At 45.5% G+C, this 18,445-nt stretch overlaps 1 protein-coding gene across 1 annotated transcript in view; it reads left to right on the forward strand.

The window, feature by feature from the left end:
- LOC139411055 (autism susceptibility gene 2 protein-like) overlaps positions 1–18,445 on the forward strand; it is a 394,290-nt gene that overhangs the window by 363,485 nt on the left and 12,360 nt on the right. The window contains exons 7-10 of the mRNA XM_071156850.1: positions 11,961–12,387; positions 13,264–13,517; positions 14,703–14,962; positions 18,432–18,445. The exon at positions 18,432–18,445 is cut by the window's right edge and continues 37 nt beyond it. Coding sequence (XP_071012951.1) covers positions 11,961–12,387; positions 13,264–13,517; positions 14,703–14,962; positions 18,432–18,445 — 955 coding nt within the window. The remainder of the gene's footprint in view (positions 1–11,960; positions 12,388–13,263; positions 13,518–14,702; positions 14,963–18,431) is intronic.

An 18,445-nucleotide genomic window follows, 5' to 3' on the forward strand; every position in this document is an offset into this window, starting at 1 on the left:
TCCCATAAGCCGCCTCCAACATCATTTTTGAGAATTTGGCAGTAAGTCCAACCGGCCTCACAACTGCAGACCACGTGTAACCACGCCAACCCAGGACTTCCACATCCGGTTTCTTCGTCTGAGGTGGGAAGGGTGTTGAGGAGTATTTCTGTCTGTAATAAAGTGCTTTTGCGGTGAAAAACTAATTCTGATTTGCTGGGCTTGGCTCGCCAGTGGGTGGGCCTGCCTCCCAAGTGGGTGGGCCTATGCCTTCCCAGGCAGACCCATGGCTGCACCCTGCCCTGTCATGTGAAATCCATAGATTAGGGCCTAATGAATTCATTTCAATTGGCTGATTTCCTTATATGAACTGTAACTCATTAAAATCATTGAAATTGTAGCATGTTGCGTTGACATTGTTGTTCAGTATAGATACAACAGCATACTAATCAGCAACCAATTGATTTTTTAAAATATTCAACCGTCCAGTATAGACTACATGAACCTGCACGACATAAGCCATCCTCGCGTTCTCTCCCGCTTAAATAGAAAGTTGTTTTGCGTAAAACCAGTCTATTAATGCCAAATAATACAGTCAGTCCTCCCTCAAATCAAATAAGATCAAGCTTTATTTACACTAGGGTTGTCACGATACCAGTATCGCAATATTACAATTCCATATTTTCTATGGCAATTTTATTTTTTTATTTTTTTATTCAACTCTATGGGCCTATAAAACCTACTTTATGTAAAATTGTGGGTGCTATAGCTTGCACAATAAACACATGTTACTCTAGGTGACAACATTATGCTGTTTGTTTCTAACATTAGGACATTTTTCCTCAAGAAATATATTCCGCTTCATGTTTTTCCTTGCGATACTGGCATTGTGACAACCCTCATTTATACAGCACATTTCAGACATGGAATGCAACGCAATGTGTTTCACAGGAAACAACAAATAAAACAATCGAAAACAAAACTGAAACATTTACCACACAACAAACATAAGGATACATTCAGCAGCTATTTATTTTTGAACGCAGCAACTTTTGTCTGTCTAATGGCCTACACAAATGGGCTGCATTCAAGGTAAATTTAATTTCATGAAATGAAATCCAGATTGAGAGATTCCCATGGTATTCTGAAGTCCTTTCCCACGGCCTGTAGATCAAGGTTGCGGCCTACTATATGCCTACTCAGTATTGACAGCCCACACAGTCTTTCCTGAGACATTGTGCGTTATGTGTCCATTGCGCTGCACGCAATTTAAACTTAGACTTGAATTATGCACTTTTGAAGACCCCAGTAAGCTCCACTCATTGCACTGGCGCCGTCGTAGCCTTGACCACGGCATTTATTCACCGACATCCCCTTACATTCAATCAGTAAAAAAAACTTTTTGGAGGGTTACTGTCAAAATGATTTACTAAATATAAAAAAAAATAGACATTGATGACAGGTGTCCGGTACGTTAGTGCTGGCCTCTCTACTCTGGTGCTACCATGAGTCTTGACCCAATTCCTCAGGCCCCGTCAGCACAAAGTGTGCGTATGTGTGCGAGTGTGTCAGTGAGCAGACAGAGCTGCATGTGTTGCAGCAGGGAGGCAGCCTACAGCAGCCCCACAGGTCAGGGGCTGGGCCTTGTCTCCATTAGTTTTCTTGACATGACTCCCTGCCCTCTGCTCCTTCTCTCCTCTCCTCTGCCCTATTAACTCCCCCCTCCCTTCTTCCTTTCCTCCCTCCCTTCCTCTGAGTGTGTGTCTTTCCTCTTTCCCTCTGAGTGTGTGTCTTTCCACTCTCCCTCTGAGTGTGTGTCTTTCCACTCTCCCTCTGAGTGTGTATCTTTGTCTCTTTTTTATCCCCCTTGCGCTCCATGGAAGCACTCTAATTAAGAATGATGGATTGGGTGCTAGGACACACTGGGAATGTATGCTAACCTGATACACCAGCGTATTCTCACCCTTTTTGTGGTTTGTGTGGAGGACATGGGGGATCCCAAATGGAGCGACAGCAGAGGAGGCTTTGAGTGTTTGTCTAGTTAAGCTCTGCATGAGAGCTATTCTAAACATCTGCACCGTAGCCTTCTGACTATGTCATCAGCTTTGACAAGGGAAGAGATTCGTAGCAGCAAAATGGGGGCTTTCTTTCTGTCTTTAATCTCTTCTCTCTGTGTGCCATTTAGAAACGTCACCTCCGTTGAAATGTCCTCAGCTCTGACAAATGAAGATTGGAGCTATTTTCAGTTTTCTGCTGAGATTGACTTATTTTGCACATATGGCAATTAGAGGAGAATTGTGTTTCTCTCGCTCATCTTCAACAGCTGTCACGTCTCCGTCTGCAGTCCTAGCCTAATGGTAAACCACCCCAGGAGCAGCTTAGCACTGGTCACACTGTGAACAGAAGCCTCATGAAGGCTTGGTGTTGATTGCATCAGTGTGTCTGTCTACTGGACAGCTTGTGTCCTTAGGGGGACAGCATTTGAAACCTCGGGCACTTTAAATCACATCTCATGGGGGTGCTATCTATAGAGAAACAGCCAACAAAGGTTTAAGGCCCCCACCCTGGTCTGGTAGATAGGGTTACTGCTAGCCTCTAACATAGGAGGATAAACAGTTGGTGTATTTATCATGGAAACTCATATAAACTGTCTGATAGTGTTGTTAAATGAAATGAATAAATGTGCATTCTTCTTATTCTGCTTTTGTCGACTATGAACTGTATTTATTTATATTTACTTTGATTAACCATTTGTTTTGTCTCAGGCGCAGTATGTGTCCTGTGTCCTGTGTCCTGTGCCCAGGCCCATCCATTAGGCATATGTCAATCTTTTACCTTTAGGAGCTAGGCCTATCTGTTTCCGAGAACATCACACTAAAAACACCATGACGTATATATCCTATGTGAGTCTTGGGGAAATGCAATGTGAGACACCAGTGATGATGTTCAACTGGAAGCAGGAATGCATTAGTGAAGGATGGACCATTGACGAGCTCTAATAACTACATAGGTATACAGGCAGTGGTCTGCAGGCTCTGATCATAACAGTAGAGAACTGGAAGGCTGGGCCTGTAATAACGCCAAGGTAAAACATGTCAAAAAGACATGACAGAAACATGCAACAGTTTATGGACGATCTAGTTCCAACTAACGACATCATAGTTGATTTCGTTTTTTAGCTTAGCTTTGACTACGAAGCTTGCTGTACTAGTATTCTACTGGATAAGAATCTATTTATTTATTTAACAATTTCCATAAAACAGGTGGGAATCTACATCAACATCTGGTCTGGAACCCACAGTCCAATTCAAAGCGAATAGACACAGTTATCTGGGAAGCACTTGACGAAACCCGATCTTGCAGAAAGTATTTATCCTACCCCTTCATGGTTCTGAAACGCTATGGCGGCAAAACGTCAAAACATTGAATGATGTATGACAACTGGTGGAGAGTTGTCAACCTCCCAATTGTTGCTTTGTTTTTGGGGTGGAGAGGGGAGAACAGTTAGGCTATTTACTGAAATGAGTGGAGAAGAAAAACATGTAGGCTCTTTCAGCTCCCTGTCATGCCACTTGGGATCTGTTGAATGATTTTCATTCAGCCATTTCCTTCCATTGAGAAGTACTCAGTTAGTCACTGAAATATAATATTACGTCCACTTAGTGACGTGGGCTCGTTGCAGGTTCATGCTTGAACTGACGCTGGAGAGTACCTTTATTTACATTTCCCGAATCCCCAGAAGAAACGTATCTGACAAACACATCTCTGCTGAGACTTGAAGCTTGAAGATTATGTTTTTTCTCTCTCTTCTTTTCTCTGTCCTGTTTTTACCTCGCTTCTCTGTGGCTTGTAAACCATGCTGGCGGTCCTAATGGAGGATGCTTTCCGCCAGGGCAACAAAGCAGTTTTGTTGAAAATGTTGAGGCGTTATGCAAGCCTAAATAAATCTGCCACGCTGCTAAAGAAGTACAGCCCGCACAGAGCACTGTTGTGCCCTATAGAGAGACTGAAAAGGTCTAGAAGGTATCAGAGAGGCGGGAGGCTTGGTTGGGGAGGCTTGGTTGGTTGGTTGTCTCTCTCCACTGCACCATGATGGGGAACAGGAGTCCGGAGCCTTTATTAGAAGTGGCAGGCGTTGTCTCCAGTCATCTAGATAATTGTGGCGCTGCGTCCGCTCCTGTAATCAATCGAGACAGCTGCCGCCGCTGCGTTCGAGTCCAGTGGGCAAGCGTGTCGTGCTAATTAATGGAATGATAAGGCCAGTGCGCTCAGCTCAGAGCCGCACCGCACATCACAAACAACTTCCGGAGATGTTTTTTTTCTCTCTCTCTCTCTCTCTCTCTCTCTCTCTCTCTCTCTCTCTCTCTCTCTCTCTCTCTCTCTCTCTCTCTCTCTCTCTCTCTCTCTCTCTCTCTCTCTCTCTCTCTCTCTCTCTCTCTCTCTCTCTCTCTCTCTCTCTCTCTCTCTCTCTCTGTTTAATTCACCCTTGAAGTTGATAGCTGTTCCTCCCGCTGTATGTCTGTCCATACGTTCCCCAGGGCAACTGCCTTAGTCAGGGGTCAACGGCTGTGAAAGGGGACACATTCCAGGCTGCGGGGGGTGGCCTGTGTGTGTCAGATGAGCCATTAGAACTTGAGCTTTATGTGGAAAGGCTCAAAGATGTCATCCGCCTTTTTTCTTCAGGAAGTCTCAGTGGCACTGACCTCAAACGACCCGAGGGTCTTCATATGGGCCTGGGAGTGATTGGCACGCTGAAGCACGTGGCCACTCTGCAACAAAGCAGTACCGTGGGGGTAAACCCTGCTGGGTTTTGGGGTAGGAAAGGGGGTTGAGGGAATCACAATTTCATTGTGACCAGAGCTTTTTAATGGTTTAGCCACCACTGAAGCACATGGCTTGTACCAGATTTTGGCTAGTCGGCACATACAGGCATCCATATTTAACGCCTGCTAATCTGAATCTGCACCATCCCCTTCAACAGCAATCACATGTGCCACAGGAGACGATGACATATGCCTGGTGCCACATATAGCCATATGGGTTTGAATCCAGAAACAGAGACACTGATTCATACCAGACGGGGCTGCCAGCCCAGCTCTTCCAAATGAACATTAGGTGCTCACAATTGATGTGCAGGCTTTGACAGTAAACGTGTTACAGCTTAACACCCATCCTATTCTGTTGCCATTCGAGTTCTTTTGTCAGCTGCAATGGAAAGAACTAATTGAAACACGCCAGCTGTCCCCACTTTCTAGATATCTTGGCTGCCTCTCCCTGTTCATTTCCCATTAACATCTCTGAGTAATTTCACAAAGCATTGCCTTGGCCTCCCGCTAAATGCCATTCTAAACGCTCCCAGGCAGATGAAATAGTGTGAGGAGGGGAAAACTGACCATCGCAAATTTTGCTGTGATTTGATTATCAACATGACGACTTGCCGCTACTCGACGAGCCAGTCTCCCATTCATTCATTATCCTCCAAAATTATTTAGATCAAATCACTGCCTCCTTTTCTCTTCTTGTTACCCAGAATGCCTCGCAGGCAGGCAGGCCGGCGGCAATGAGGTATTGATTCCAAGACTCCATTTAGTTTTCTGTCTCCTGCCATTATCTGTTTTAGTCATCATCCACAGCCACTCAGTCAGTCGTGAGCTAGAGCTAGCTAGGCCTTGGCGTGCACAGACAGACACTGGAGAGATTAAAAAGAAAAAAGAAAAAACCAAGAAGCCTGGTTCTACTGAGAAACAGGAGCGTTTCCTATTGAACAGAGCCAAGCTGGAAGGGAGAGCAAGGTGGAGCATGTCCTACAGTACTGTCTGCATCCTCCAACTTTTTCAGGAGACTCCTCGTTTCATGTATTTATTCGCGTCTTTTTTTTTTTAGATATCCTCTTTCTGTGAGCATCCCTGACTGTTTATGTTTCGGCAAGGCGATGATGTAACGTGAGCGAACCGCAGCGTTTGCCTTGTCAATGAGAACTGCTGGCGGGCGAGGTGACTGTGGCGGCGCGGGGTGGCTTGGATCTTCTCTCTTTTTCTCTCAGCGCCTGGCTGCAATGGCCTCTGGTCATGTTGCGGATTTTTTGCGTAATCCCAATGTCTAATCTTAAAACTGCATTTGCATGCAGGTTTGTTTCCTCCCGCCCTGGGTTGTACTGGACTGCAGGCCAGTGGTAGCTGTGGTGGCCAGGTTATTCATACAACTCTCTGATTTGCATGATGGATGGTTCTGTGGCAACCCAATTAGGACAGGTTTTAGATCTCTAATCCAGAGGGACTTTGGGTTCGTTTGCAGGTGGCCACATCCCTGGTATGCCCGAAATAAATAGCAAAGCATTGACAATGGATTCTCTTCCATACTTTGCAAGTCACTCTGCATTTGGGTATCTAGTAAAGTAAACAAAGACATATGCAAAAATAGTAATTATATGCGCACACAGTAGAACTGCTTTGGTTCTCAATGGTCTGTTCTTGTTTCATTCAAATCCTCTCGAATTGTTTATTGTCATACACAACCTCTTATTCACAACCTATTCTCCCCAAGGGGCAAAATGGTTCATGTGAAGTAGGTCATGCACAACCTGCATTTATTTGACATGTAAAACATCCCAGCCTCATCAACTATCAGTCAATCTACTCAGAGTAACCTAATGGTCTCTGTGAGGAGAAACGGTGTTGTCATGATCATGATGGACCACCTTGTCCTTTATTGATGGGTTGCTGGCAGCACAGACCGTCTAGCCTCCCTGTGTCTTTCTGTCAGTTATCGAGGGACAGGATGGAGAGTGAAGAGGAGTGGAGATGCCTGCATCACAAATGGCACCCTATTCCTGGTGGCCAGCTCTCCAGATGTTCCAGGGGCACAGAGGGTCAGATGTGAAGGGTATCAGAGACAGGAGCAACAACACGGGTCACAGAGGTCACACACGTCCCCGATGGACACATCAGTCATCGAGGGGGCGTCCCTTGGCCTGTCGTCAGTCTGGTGTCCCCTCCTCCCTCCCTCCATCCCTCCCTTTATTGCTCCCTCCATTCATCCACCCCCCCCCCCCCCCCCATCCATAATCTCCTCCCTCCCTCCATCCCTCCCTTCAGTGCCACACCAGGCACGTGTACATAAGGGCTAAATCCCCAGAGTACACAGGCCACAGCAACGACTTTTAAAAAGATCAATAGTGGCCTGAAATGTCATCTGGTGAACAGTGATGCCAACACTCCCCAAGGGAGTGTCACTGTCAACTCGTGCACTAACTGGGCCTGGGAGGTTCACAGAAGGGCTGTCTTCATCCTGGTTCTATCTCCATCTGTTGCCATGTTGTATCATGCATGACAAGTTGTTTTTGTGGCATTTTTTTTTTCCTCCCCATTTTCATGGCCTAATTTGAATGACTGTCTATGATGTTTTAGTACAGCTCGACTTTCCTACTGTATAAAGGTGTGGGATTTTCCAGGAAAATAACATGTTGTCCTGAGAGAAAAGGGCAAAGTGAAAACCTGACAGCTGTGATTGACTGTGGAAATACTGTTGACAGTCGCCAGGTTCAGTTGCGAGGAGAGCTGTTAGTTGCTTTGGGCGGTGACAGTGTTACCAGTTGAAATCTTCTTGTAACCGCATTAAGCCCTGTGATGAAACATGTCAGAGAAGACTTCCTGTCACTTGGATACCACCAGGCCTTCTGTTTAGCTTCAGACAGAAAGACAATCTAGAGTTGTTATGGGATTTGTACATTCTCAGCAATAACAAACAAGGTTTTCCTTTCATTGTTCACTTCTCATGTCTGTTTGTTTGTTGTAGGGGGATTGTGTATATAGCTATGAATTTACAAGGGCATTTCAGAACTTCAAGGCATATGCCCAACACAGTATGAAGCAGATAGAAGCTGAGAGCCATACATTTGAAGTCGGAAGTTTACATACACTTTAGCCAAAATACATTAAAACTCAGTTTTTCACAATTCCTGACATTTAATCCCAGGAAAAATGCCCTGTCTTAGGTCAGTTAGGATCACCACTTTATTTTAAGAATGTGAAATGTCAGAATAATAGTAGAGAGAAGATTTATTTCAGCTTTTGCACACACTCAATTAGTATTTGGTAGAATTGCCTTTGAATTGTTTAACTTGGGTCAAACATTTCGGGTAGCCTTCTACAAGCGTCCCACAATAAGTTGTCCCATTCCTCCTGACAGAGCTGGTGTAACTGAGTCAGGTTTGTAGGCCTTGTAGACATGCATTTTCAGTTCTGCCCATACATTTTCTATGGGATTGAGGTCAGGGCTTTGTGATGGCCACTCCAATACCTTGACTTTGTTGTCCTTTAGCCATTTTGCCACAACTTTGGAAGTATGCTTGGGGTCATTGTCCATTTGGAAGATCCATTTGCGACCAAGCTTTAACTTCCTGACTGATGTCTTGAGATGTTGCTTCAATATATCCACATCATTTTCCGACCTCATGATGCCATCTATTTTGTGAAGTACACTAGCCCCTCCTGCAGCAAAGCACCCCCACAACATGATGCTGCCACCCCCGTGCTTCACGGCTTCGGCCTACAAGCATCCCCCTTTTTCCTCCAAACATAACAATGGTCATTATGGCCAAACAGTTCTATTTTTGTTTCATCAGACCAGAGGACATTTCTCCAAAAATTATGATCTTTGTAGTTGCAAACCATAGTCTGGCTTTTTTATGGCAGTTTTGGAGCAGTGGCTTCTTCCTTCCTGAGCGGCCAGGTTATGTCGATATAGGACTCGTTTTACTGTGGATATTGATACTTTTGTACCTGTTTCCTCCAACATCTTCACAAGGTCCTTTGCTGTTGTTCTGGGATTGATTTGCACTTTTCGCACCAAAGTATGTTCATCTCTAGGAGAACGCATCTCCTTCCTGAGCAGTATGACGGCTGCGTGGTCCCATGGTTTCTATACTTGCGTACTAATGTTTGTACAAATGAATGTGGTACCTTCAGGCATTTGGAAATTGCTTCCAAGGATGAACCAGACTTTTGGAGGTCTACAATGTTTTTCTGAGGTCTTCACTGATTTCTTTGGATTTTCCCATGATGTCAAGCAAAGAGGCACTGATTTTGAAGGTAGGCCTTGAAATACATCCACATGTACACCTCACAATTTACTCAAATTATGTCAATTAGCCTATCAGAAGCTTCTAAAGCAATAGCATTTTCTGGAATTTTCCAAGCTGTTTAAAGGCACAGTCAACTTAGTGCATGTAAACTTCTGACCCACTGGAATTGTGATACAGTGAATTATAAGTGAAATAATCTGTCTGTAAACAATTGTCCTAACCGACTTGCCAAAACTATAGTTTGTTAACAAGAAATGTATGGAGTGGTTGAAAAACAAGTTTTAATGACACCAACCTAAGTGTATGTAAACTTCTGACTTCAACTGTGTATGATAGTATACCATTTTAGCAACAGCCCCTAGGCAGACCAGACAGTAGTAGGGGTTGTTATGTCACCATCTTGCCTTAAACATTGATTTTGAATCAGATCCTGGTGCCCTTCATTAGAATGAGAAGGTAAATGGCAGCCCTGGCTGTGTGTATGCTTGCGTGGGAGCATGGTTGTGTGTATCTGTGTGTGCGCATGCATGTGTGAAGTGGACTGCCCCCCCCCTCGGCCTGGTCTAGTCTGGCGAACCGTTTTAATGAGGAGATTGAGAGTCTCCCCCCGCCTCCATTACAACCCATTATAATCATCATTAAGATAACCCACCACCACTCATTGTGTTCTCAGTGTCACAGCTTCAGCCGTCCTAGTGGCTCGACTCTGGTAGCAACACTGCTGCCTTCAGTTCCTCCACAATGTGTCTAGGAAAGAGAGGGGTTTCCACGGCAACATCAGTGAAGGGTGACATTTCAACAGAGAATTATTTGCCTTTCACTCTCTCTCTCTCTCTCTCCCTCTCTCTCTGAGACAAGGCCCCCACCCAGACAAGGCATCATATTCCAAACTATTTTTTATAATAAAGCCGTATTATTATAACCAGACCTGAATTCATTAGGAAAGTCGTGACACCTTTGCCTCCCCCGTTGCTCCTGTAAAGTTGAAGGGGGAACGTGTTTCAAATCGCCATACAGCGTTTTATTACTTTTTATGGGCGTTTGAATCCTTGGACGATTAAGCGGGTTCTAATAAGCCCTGGATATTCCATTAGGAGTCTATCTGCTCTGATGCTCTGAGCTGAGAGGAGCTGAGGAGCTGAGCTCTCACTGGCTGCTAAAGGCTGGAGACTAGCTCTCACTGGCTGCTAAAGGCTGGAGACTAGCTTTCACTGGATGCTGAAGGCTGGAGACTAGCTCTCACTGGATGCTGAAGGCTGGAGACTAGCTCTCACTGGATGCTGAAGGCTGGAGGCTAGCTCTCACTGGCTGCTAAAGGCTGGAGGCTAGCTCTCACTGGCTGCTAAAGGCTGGAGGCTAGCTCTCACTGGCTGCTAAAGGCTGGAGGCTAACTCTCACTGGCTGCTAAAGGCTGGAGGCTAACTCTCACTGGCTGCTAAAGGCTGGAGGCTAGCTCTCACTGGCTGCTAAAGGCTGGAGGCTAACTCTCACTGGCTGCTAAAGGCTGGAGGCTAACTCTCACTGGCTGCTAAAGGCTGGAGGCTAGCTCTCACTGGCTGCTAAAGGCTGGAGGCTAGCTCTCACTGACTGCTAGAGGCTGGAGGCTAACTCTCACTGGCTGCTAAAAGCTGGAGGCTAACTTTCACTGGCTGCTAAAGGCTGGAGGCTAACTCTCACTGGCTGCTAAAGGCTGGAGGCTAACTCTCACTGGCTGCTTGCTGCAGGGCTGTGCTGCGCCCATGGAGCTGTTTAATTGAGGCTCTAGTAAGCCTTCTTGAATCCGCTGCATTAGAAGCAGAGATTAGAGATGCTTAATGGTCCATTCTCTCCTTGGCTCTTCTCTCCCTCTATCTCGATCTGTCACTCTCAATTTGCTCCTTTCATATTTGTTCTGTGATATTTCTATATTCAGAGGGATTCCACTTGCTCCTTGCTGCTTTGCTAATTTGAAACGTATATTTTAGGTTTACCGCTGCTACCACTGTCTTGTTTAGTAATATTGTATCCACCCTGCGCGTTTAAATGTAGCTAGCTGACTGTGGTGAAACATGCCATTATCACTACTACCACTTGTTCTGTCATCCACCATTTTCTCCAGCAGTGCTTTTTTGTCAGTAGATTCCGATTTAAATTCTCCTTGAGCTGTATATTTCTTTTTGTGGTATTAGTTATTTCGTAGAAACATTATAACCCATTAAAATGTTGTGCTCTCGGTACTGATCAGGGCAGTTCTATGGAATGCTCTTCATTATAAAAGCTCCTTGTCTTCCCAGGCACCCAGATGAATTGGCTGTGATGAAGTGGCTGGCTGGGTTCAAAGTGCTTGGCTACAGCTTTAGAAATCCCTTGAAAGATCTGGGGGAGGGAGAAGCAAAAAGTCCATGATAAGGGGCAATGATCTCTTTTCACAGCACAATTGAAACATAATTATTTCATGCCCGATTGTGTGCTCAGCAAAGCCCTGAATAGGAGCGGCATTTAACTTTAATTAGGTGTGATTTATTCATACTGACTGGATCGCTCGCAGAAATTTGATCATCTGATTATAGTCAAGCATGAAAATGACCTGATTAAACACTTCATGAAACCTAGAAAGGGAAAGAAACGGGGAACCTTGGGTAGAAGAAGTGAAGAGGCAGTAAGGTGAGGGAGAGAGTCGCAGGGGAGGCAGCTATTGGCTTAGCTCTGTCTTCTGGACCTACATACCACACATAGTTCTCCATAACTGTTAAACAGACATTTCTCCAAGCTTTTTCCTTTCACCAGGCAATGGTGAACCGTACCAAGAAATGGGTTGAATTCTAATAAGGGGAACATTTTCAATTGTTATGGTGGATGCTTACCAACAGGTGTATATCTGCCGCCTCCCTTCACGTTTGTTGTTTCTTTGTCTATGCAGGTGTGTCAACGAATGAGAATCCCGAGTCCAAGACTGTCAGCTCGGCCAAAGTCTCTGGGCTCCAGCGTAGCCAGGAGCAGAGTAACGAGGTGTCCTTCGCCCCACCCGTGTCCAGCCCCACCCCGGCCTCCCCGCCTTCGGGCTCCCCTGCCCCTGCTGCCACTGCGGCAGGCCCCCCTCAGCCCCTCCCCAAGGCGCAGCTCACCTCCCCGCCCCCACTCCTCATCAAGAGAGAGTCAGATCGGGTGCCGCCCATCCCCAGATTTCCCACCCCTCCCCTGCTGAGGGCCCAGCCCCACCCTCTCCAGGAGCACCGGGTCCCCGTCTCGCTCCCTCCCCCCCAGCACCAACACCACGCCAGGCCTCTCATCAGCCACCAAGTGCACCAGCATCACCCGCTGCATTACAACAGCCTGCACGACATCAGGTACAGTAGGACACCATCTGATCCATATGCTCTGAGTCTGTTTAGTTATGTCTGATCCGTATGCTCTGGGTCTGTTTAGTTATGTCTGATCCGTATGCTCCGAGTCTGTTTAGTTATGTCTGATCCGTATGCTCTGGGTCTGTTTAGTAATGTCAGATCATTATGCTCTGGGTCTGTTTAGTTATGCCTAGCATTCTTCTTATGCTTTATGTCATGTGTCAAACTCATTCCACAGAGGCCTAGTAGCTGCGGGTTTCTGCTCCACCCTTGTACTTGATTGATGAATTAAGGTCACTAATTAGAAAGGTTGTCTTGGTCTTGATTGAAAGGAAAACCCGCAGACACTAGGCCCTCCGTGGAATGACTTTGACACCCCTGCTTTATGCCTTGCTGATATGATATAATTAAGCAATAAGGCACAAGGGGGTGTGGTATATGACCAATATACCACGGCTAAGGGCTGTTCTTAGGCACGATGCATCGCGTCACAGCCCTTAGCCGTGGTATATTGGTCATATACCACAAACCCCCGAGGTACCTTATTGCTATTATAAAATGATTATCAACGTAATTAGAACAGTAAAAATAAATATTTTTTCATACCCGTGGTATATGGTCTGATATACCACGGCTGTCAGCCAATCATCATTCATGGCTCGAACCACCCAGTTTACAATATGATACAATTCCTTTTATATTGTCTACTCAAGTGGAAATTCAGGTCAGCACATCACATTATATACACATATTCTCAGCATTTACAGATGCAGCTTCCAGTCATGTAATAAACCAACACAAATTCACTGAATACACAATCTATAACTCATTGCTGACAAGGTTTTTCTCTCTCTGTCTTCTCTAACATTACATTCACAGCGGCGGCAGTGCAGGCCTCCCCAAACACCACCACCTGCCCCCCTCTCCCCACCACCTGAGCGGCCTCCCCTCCTCCACCCCGGCCCTGCCCCTGTCCATAGCCAACCTTTCTACCTCGCACTATTCCTCCCTGCGAAGCCCGGCCCATCGCCATCCGGCCATGTTCGCAACCCCCGCCACACTTCCGCCACCTCCGACCTTACCCACCAACAGCCTTGTGGTCCCTGGGCACCCCGCTGGCACCCCCTACCCAGGTAACACTGCCCTCCTGACCGCTCTGGCATCAAGGCTAGTCTGTCTCTAACATTAAGTAGCAATTCAGCCAAAGTAACAATCTTATATTGTGATTTCCAAGTCAATTGTTGCAGAAATAAATGTAAACCCAACTGTACAGTACAAGCTTCCAAGTACAGAGGGAATAAATGAAGTGATTTATGTAACATTAAGTAGACGTTAGCATGCCAGGTTACATGGTTCTGTAACAAGCGCTGTAACCATTCAATTCTAATTGGATGATGTGGTAAGTGAACTCATTTATTACAATTTCACATGCACCAACAGAGGGAACAATGGTTAGATAGAAGACTATTCAATAATCCCATTACAAATTATAAAGGCATCTGAAACATATTGATGCCCCTCCATGTTACTTCAACAGTGGTAGAGATTTCTAAACCCAAACAATATTAGCCTGCATTTGTCGACACGGCACCCCTTTGTTAGTTCTGTTTTAGTCGTCTGGGTTTGGAGGGAAATGCCAGAGGATCTTTTCACCCACCTCCACACTGCATGCGGTCAACTAACTGTTCTCTTATGCCAGGTCAGGGGGAGGTCACGTTAGATAAGACTTGAGCGAAATGACGTAAGACTTTCATGTTAAAGCTGCCCTTTTGTTCTTCTACTGTGTAAATGCTGTAATGTTTACATTGTATTGAAATATGTCAAATGTAGACAAATTGTGTCTTTATATGACTTTGTCTCTGTATAAGAGAAATGATTGTTGTCAATTATTCTTTATTGATACTATTTCAATGTTTATTGTACTGTAATAGACGATTAAAGTAATAGCACTAGGAGTAGCTAGAATATGTAGCATTGACATCTAAGACAGAGTGGAGGGAGAGTCTCTTGTGTTTTCTGCTGAGGTGACTCTTGGTTCTCTCTTGTCTTTAGATACCAGCCTGTTGATATCATTCAACCAACCAATCATGTATTGCCAGCCTCATTCGGGGATTCTGATTGGCACATTGTCACAGGCAACTCTCTTACCGCCACCAATGAGTCCTCACGTAGAAAACCCTCACAGCATGAGCTGGAGAAACAGAGAATGCCAGGTGACTATTCTTTCTTCTCTTCTACCCGTTGTTAAAACTGACTGGCGTCCGTGCCTTTCTTGTGTCTCCCTTTCCCCCCCCTTTTCTCGCTCTCCTTTCTTGCAGAGCATGACCTCCTGCGGCAGGAGCTGAATAACCGCTTCCTGGTTCAGAGTTCAGAGGGGCGGAGCCGGGGGCCGTCCTCCGCGGGGTCCCCGCTGGCCCCTGTGTCACTCCTGAGGGGAGCGTTTCACCAACACCAGCACATGCATCAGCACCAACACACCCACCAGCACACCTTCACGCCCTTCCCGCCCAGTCTGCCCCCGGCCGCCATCATTACTCCGCCCACCGCACCCCCCATGGTGCGAACCCCAGCCAGAAATGTGAGGATAAGTAAAGCTCCCATATACAGTACCTCAACCCCCCCCCCCCCCCCCCCTATTCCTTGTCCCCCAAATCTCCAAACGACTCCCCTGGTCGCCCTCCTCCAGTACCACCACCCCCCCCCCCACCCCCCCACCCCCCCACCCCGACTGATAGGGCCAGAGCCTGCCCTCCTTCCCCACCCAACATGTTACAGTGACACTGTAACAGTGTGTTTTTACTGAGGGCTGAGAAATAGGAGGATGGGGCATAATCCTCACTACAACCCCATAATGAGTAGTCTCCCCTCCAACAGTACACATGTTTGTAGTGGTTCATCCTCAATGCTGAAACCAGACCTAACTCACAGACTGCTGCTACATATAATACTAGACGTTATGCTTTGGGACCAGAGTTTTACATGTGGATTAGCCTGTATAGATGGCCCCAAGCTTCATTGCTTTACAATGCACAGAGGCTCACAATATGCCCCTTTTCCTTTCCACCACAAGGAAGCTTGCAGAAGCCATGCCGTTCAATGTACGTCAGTACAGTTGATTCAATTTATTCATCATTCTCTCTCTGAACATGACATACATTTTGCCATTTCAATTTTTTTGCCCTGGAACAAAGGAGACCGATTGAAGGGAGTGTTTTCATAGTTTTCATATGGATGTGTTTTAAATGTTTTTGAATGTTCTGATTTCCCTGCACCGCAACAGAAACAAAAAGGGCCTTCCAACAGATGTGTGGCGTGACTGCGGTGCACTGGGGGCTTATGCTCAGCAATGACAAATTCAAAGCCTGTGGTTACACTCAATGACTTCATTCCAGATGAAAGGGAGTGACGTCATTCGGACTGTTTTGATAATGCATAATTGCTTCCGTGCCTTTTCAACCGCCATCAGGCAAGGCACCGGCATCGAGTCAGCCAAGGGCAAAACATTGGCAGCTCTAGATCGGAAAATTTTTCCCCGGAAAAGTTCTGAGTATTCATCCATCAATCATTTGGAATGCATATAGCAATCTGAAAAACCCATTCAGACAGGACTCGCATTTGTGCCCTTTCAACATTAGCCTAATAGATACAATCCATCATGTCATGACCCCTGATTAAGAGTCTAGGGCCCATTTAGAGCACTGGGAGCTATTTGCTTTGTGGAATCTAACATGTCATAAACCCCAGGGAAAAAGCTTAGCTTATTTACAGTACATTACACAGCGATGTGATAAGCAGTCAGGGAGACTGTTTAGTTTAGATTGTGTCTCTTAGTCAAAAAGCATGTGTAGGCTGCTGTTATCCTCTTCTGTCTGCAGCTGAGCCCTCCATTCCTCTATATGTCAGCCGGACATTATTTATATGCATTGATATGCACTCTGTTTGAAGAGGAAAAGAACTGGAGTTATTTTGTCCGCTTGCTAATAGTGGTATTGTGTGGTGTGTGTGTGGCTGTGTGCGTTCACATCTGTATGTTGTGGCCGATGCATTGTTGTCACAATGGAATTTTAAGGCTGTTAATGTATTATGTTTCATTGAGACTGTTTTTACTTAACCCGTGTTGTTTTCTCTCTCTCTCTCTCTCTCCCTTCCCTCCAGTAGCATCGCTATTTCACTTCCATTTGACTGTTTAGAGAGGCACGAGTCATGTTGTGGTTGTGTTTAGTGTTGGTCATGAAGTGTGCAGTTGGATCGCATTGGCCCAGCTGTGCTCACTTTGGAGTGCTCCATGTCATTCCAGCTACGTAACAGCCCTTGGCTAATAGCTGTAATTAATGAAATGATGAATCCTCTGTATTTGTTTATTGTTCTACACCCTCAAGCAGGTGGCCTTGCCAAATGGCAACAGTGAGTGTCTATTGTCCCCTCTGTCTTCTTAGGGAAAAGGAACATCCTTAATTGTTTAAAGATGAATTATTGAGCTTTAATTATCCAAAGCTGTTTACAATAAACCTCTGACAGGGCCCCGTAAATTACAAAGAAGGAGTTTTATAGACGGCCATAAAGCCACCAGCGAGTGTTGCTCCCCCAGTGTAAAACATTAAACAGGCCCGTGCTTCAGAAGAAGGGGGAGAAAGGGAGCTGACCGGTTGAATGTGCTCGGAAGCTGCATCAGCATTTCCACTCAATAGGGTGTCTGTGTTTGATTTGGGCCAATTATCGCCCGCAAACACAAACACGCTGCCCGCCGCTGTGGCCGTTCTCTGCGGCTGGATGTTGAATGGCCCCGCTTCACTGGGAGGCCCAGCCCAGTTAGAGAGAGGAGCTGTGCCGAGTGTGTTGAGCGAGAAAAACCGCCTCCTTTCCCGTTTGTGTTGCAGGAGGGAGGCACACACACACACACACACACACATTTCACTGATTCATGTGCAACCCATTTTTCTTTTTTATGTAAACCCAAACCAGCGGTGGCTTGCCAAGAAGGCTTTGTCAAAACACTTCTAAAAGTACATGCAAATGGTTTGTGTATTTACGGAATAGGAATAAGTTACTGTCCGTTGCAATTAGCCAGTTTCAAAATAGAGGAGCAGTATTGGCTTACATGAAGGCATACATAATCTGATGCTGTATATGAGGCTATAGTCTTTCTGTTGAAATCCAAATGTCATTATTCTATTAGTCATAGGGTATGCTTCGGAAAAATGTTTCATTATATTAAACCATTTGAGGCTTCCAAAGTTATTTCAGTCTCATGCTGTACATGTCCAAAACGAGCTCTCTTGCATGGAAAACATAGTCTGCCCAATTCAATTTCCCCTATAAAAGACTTACTGTTCTTATACCCAAAGTTATATGATCTTACGCATAGAATATTGACATGTCTCTGCGATTTTTCTTTCAAGTCTCTCTTTTGTCTCACACACTAAATTGACAACCCCCCCGTTAGTATATGTTTCTCTGTGTGCTCCGTTTCGATAACAGAGATCACTGTAAAAACCCTACATCTGTCACAGCCAATTAGATGAACATTTCTCCAAATGTTCCACCAAATAAGAATCATTACTCAATCTTCTCGTTTTACACTGGGGCCTTTTTGTAAGGTAAGGAGAGCTCCCCCCACCCAAGTATAGTACTGTATCTACACCTAATTCGATGGCTATTTTTCTGTGGTGCAGACGAATTGGAAAATCATGTCTCCCTAATCGTGGTAGTCCAGTTGATTAGTCATATCGCTGATGATTTTAACGCCATCTCCGTCTGCCGTTCGGCCGGCCAACCGCATGCTAAATGAATCAAACTCATTACCCCAGAATGCTCAGTGTTTTCTTTAAGCCAGCTGCTGTCAAACGTGGGCTTATGATCTGACTGCTGTTGTTCTGAACTTCCTCTCTCCTGTGTTGTTGTATCACTGAATAGGTTTAATGAGTCCAAATTGTGTTTCACTGTATTCCTTTGATGGTCTTTGGTTCGTAGATGCAGACTTCCTGTTATTGTCATTGGTCAGTTTGGCATCACTGACGTATTACTGTCTTTTCCTTCTTTTTTTACAGTTTGACAAATACGC

Source organism: Oncorhynchus clarkii, chromosome 6, assembly GCF_045791955.1.
Source record: "Oncorhynchus clarkii lewisi isolate Uvic-CL-2024 chromosome 6, UVic_Ocla_1.0, whole genome shotgun sequence".
NCBI lineage: Eukaryota > Metazoa > Chordata > Actinopteri > Salmoniformes > Salmonidae > Oncorhynchus > Oncorhynchus clarkii.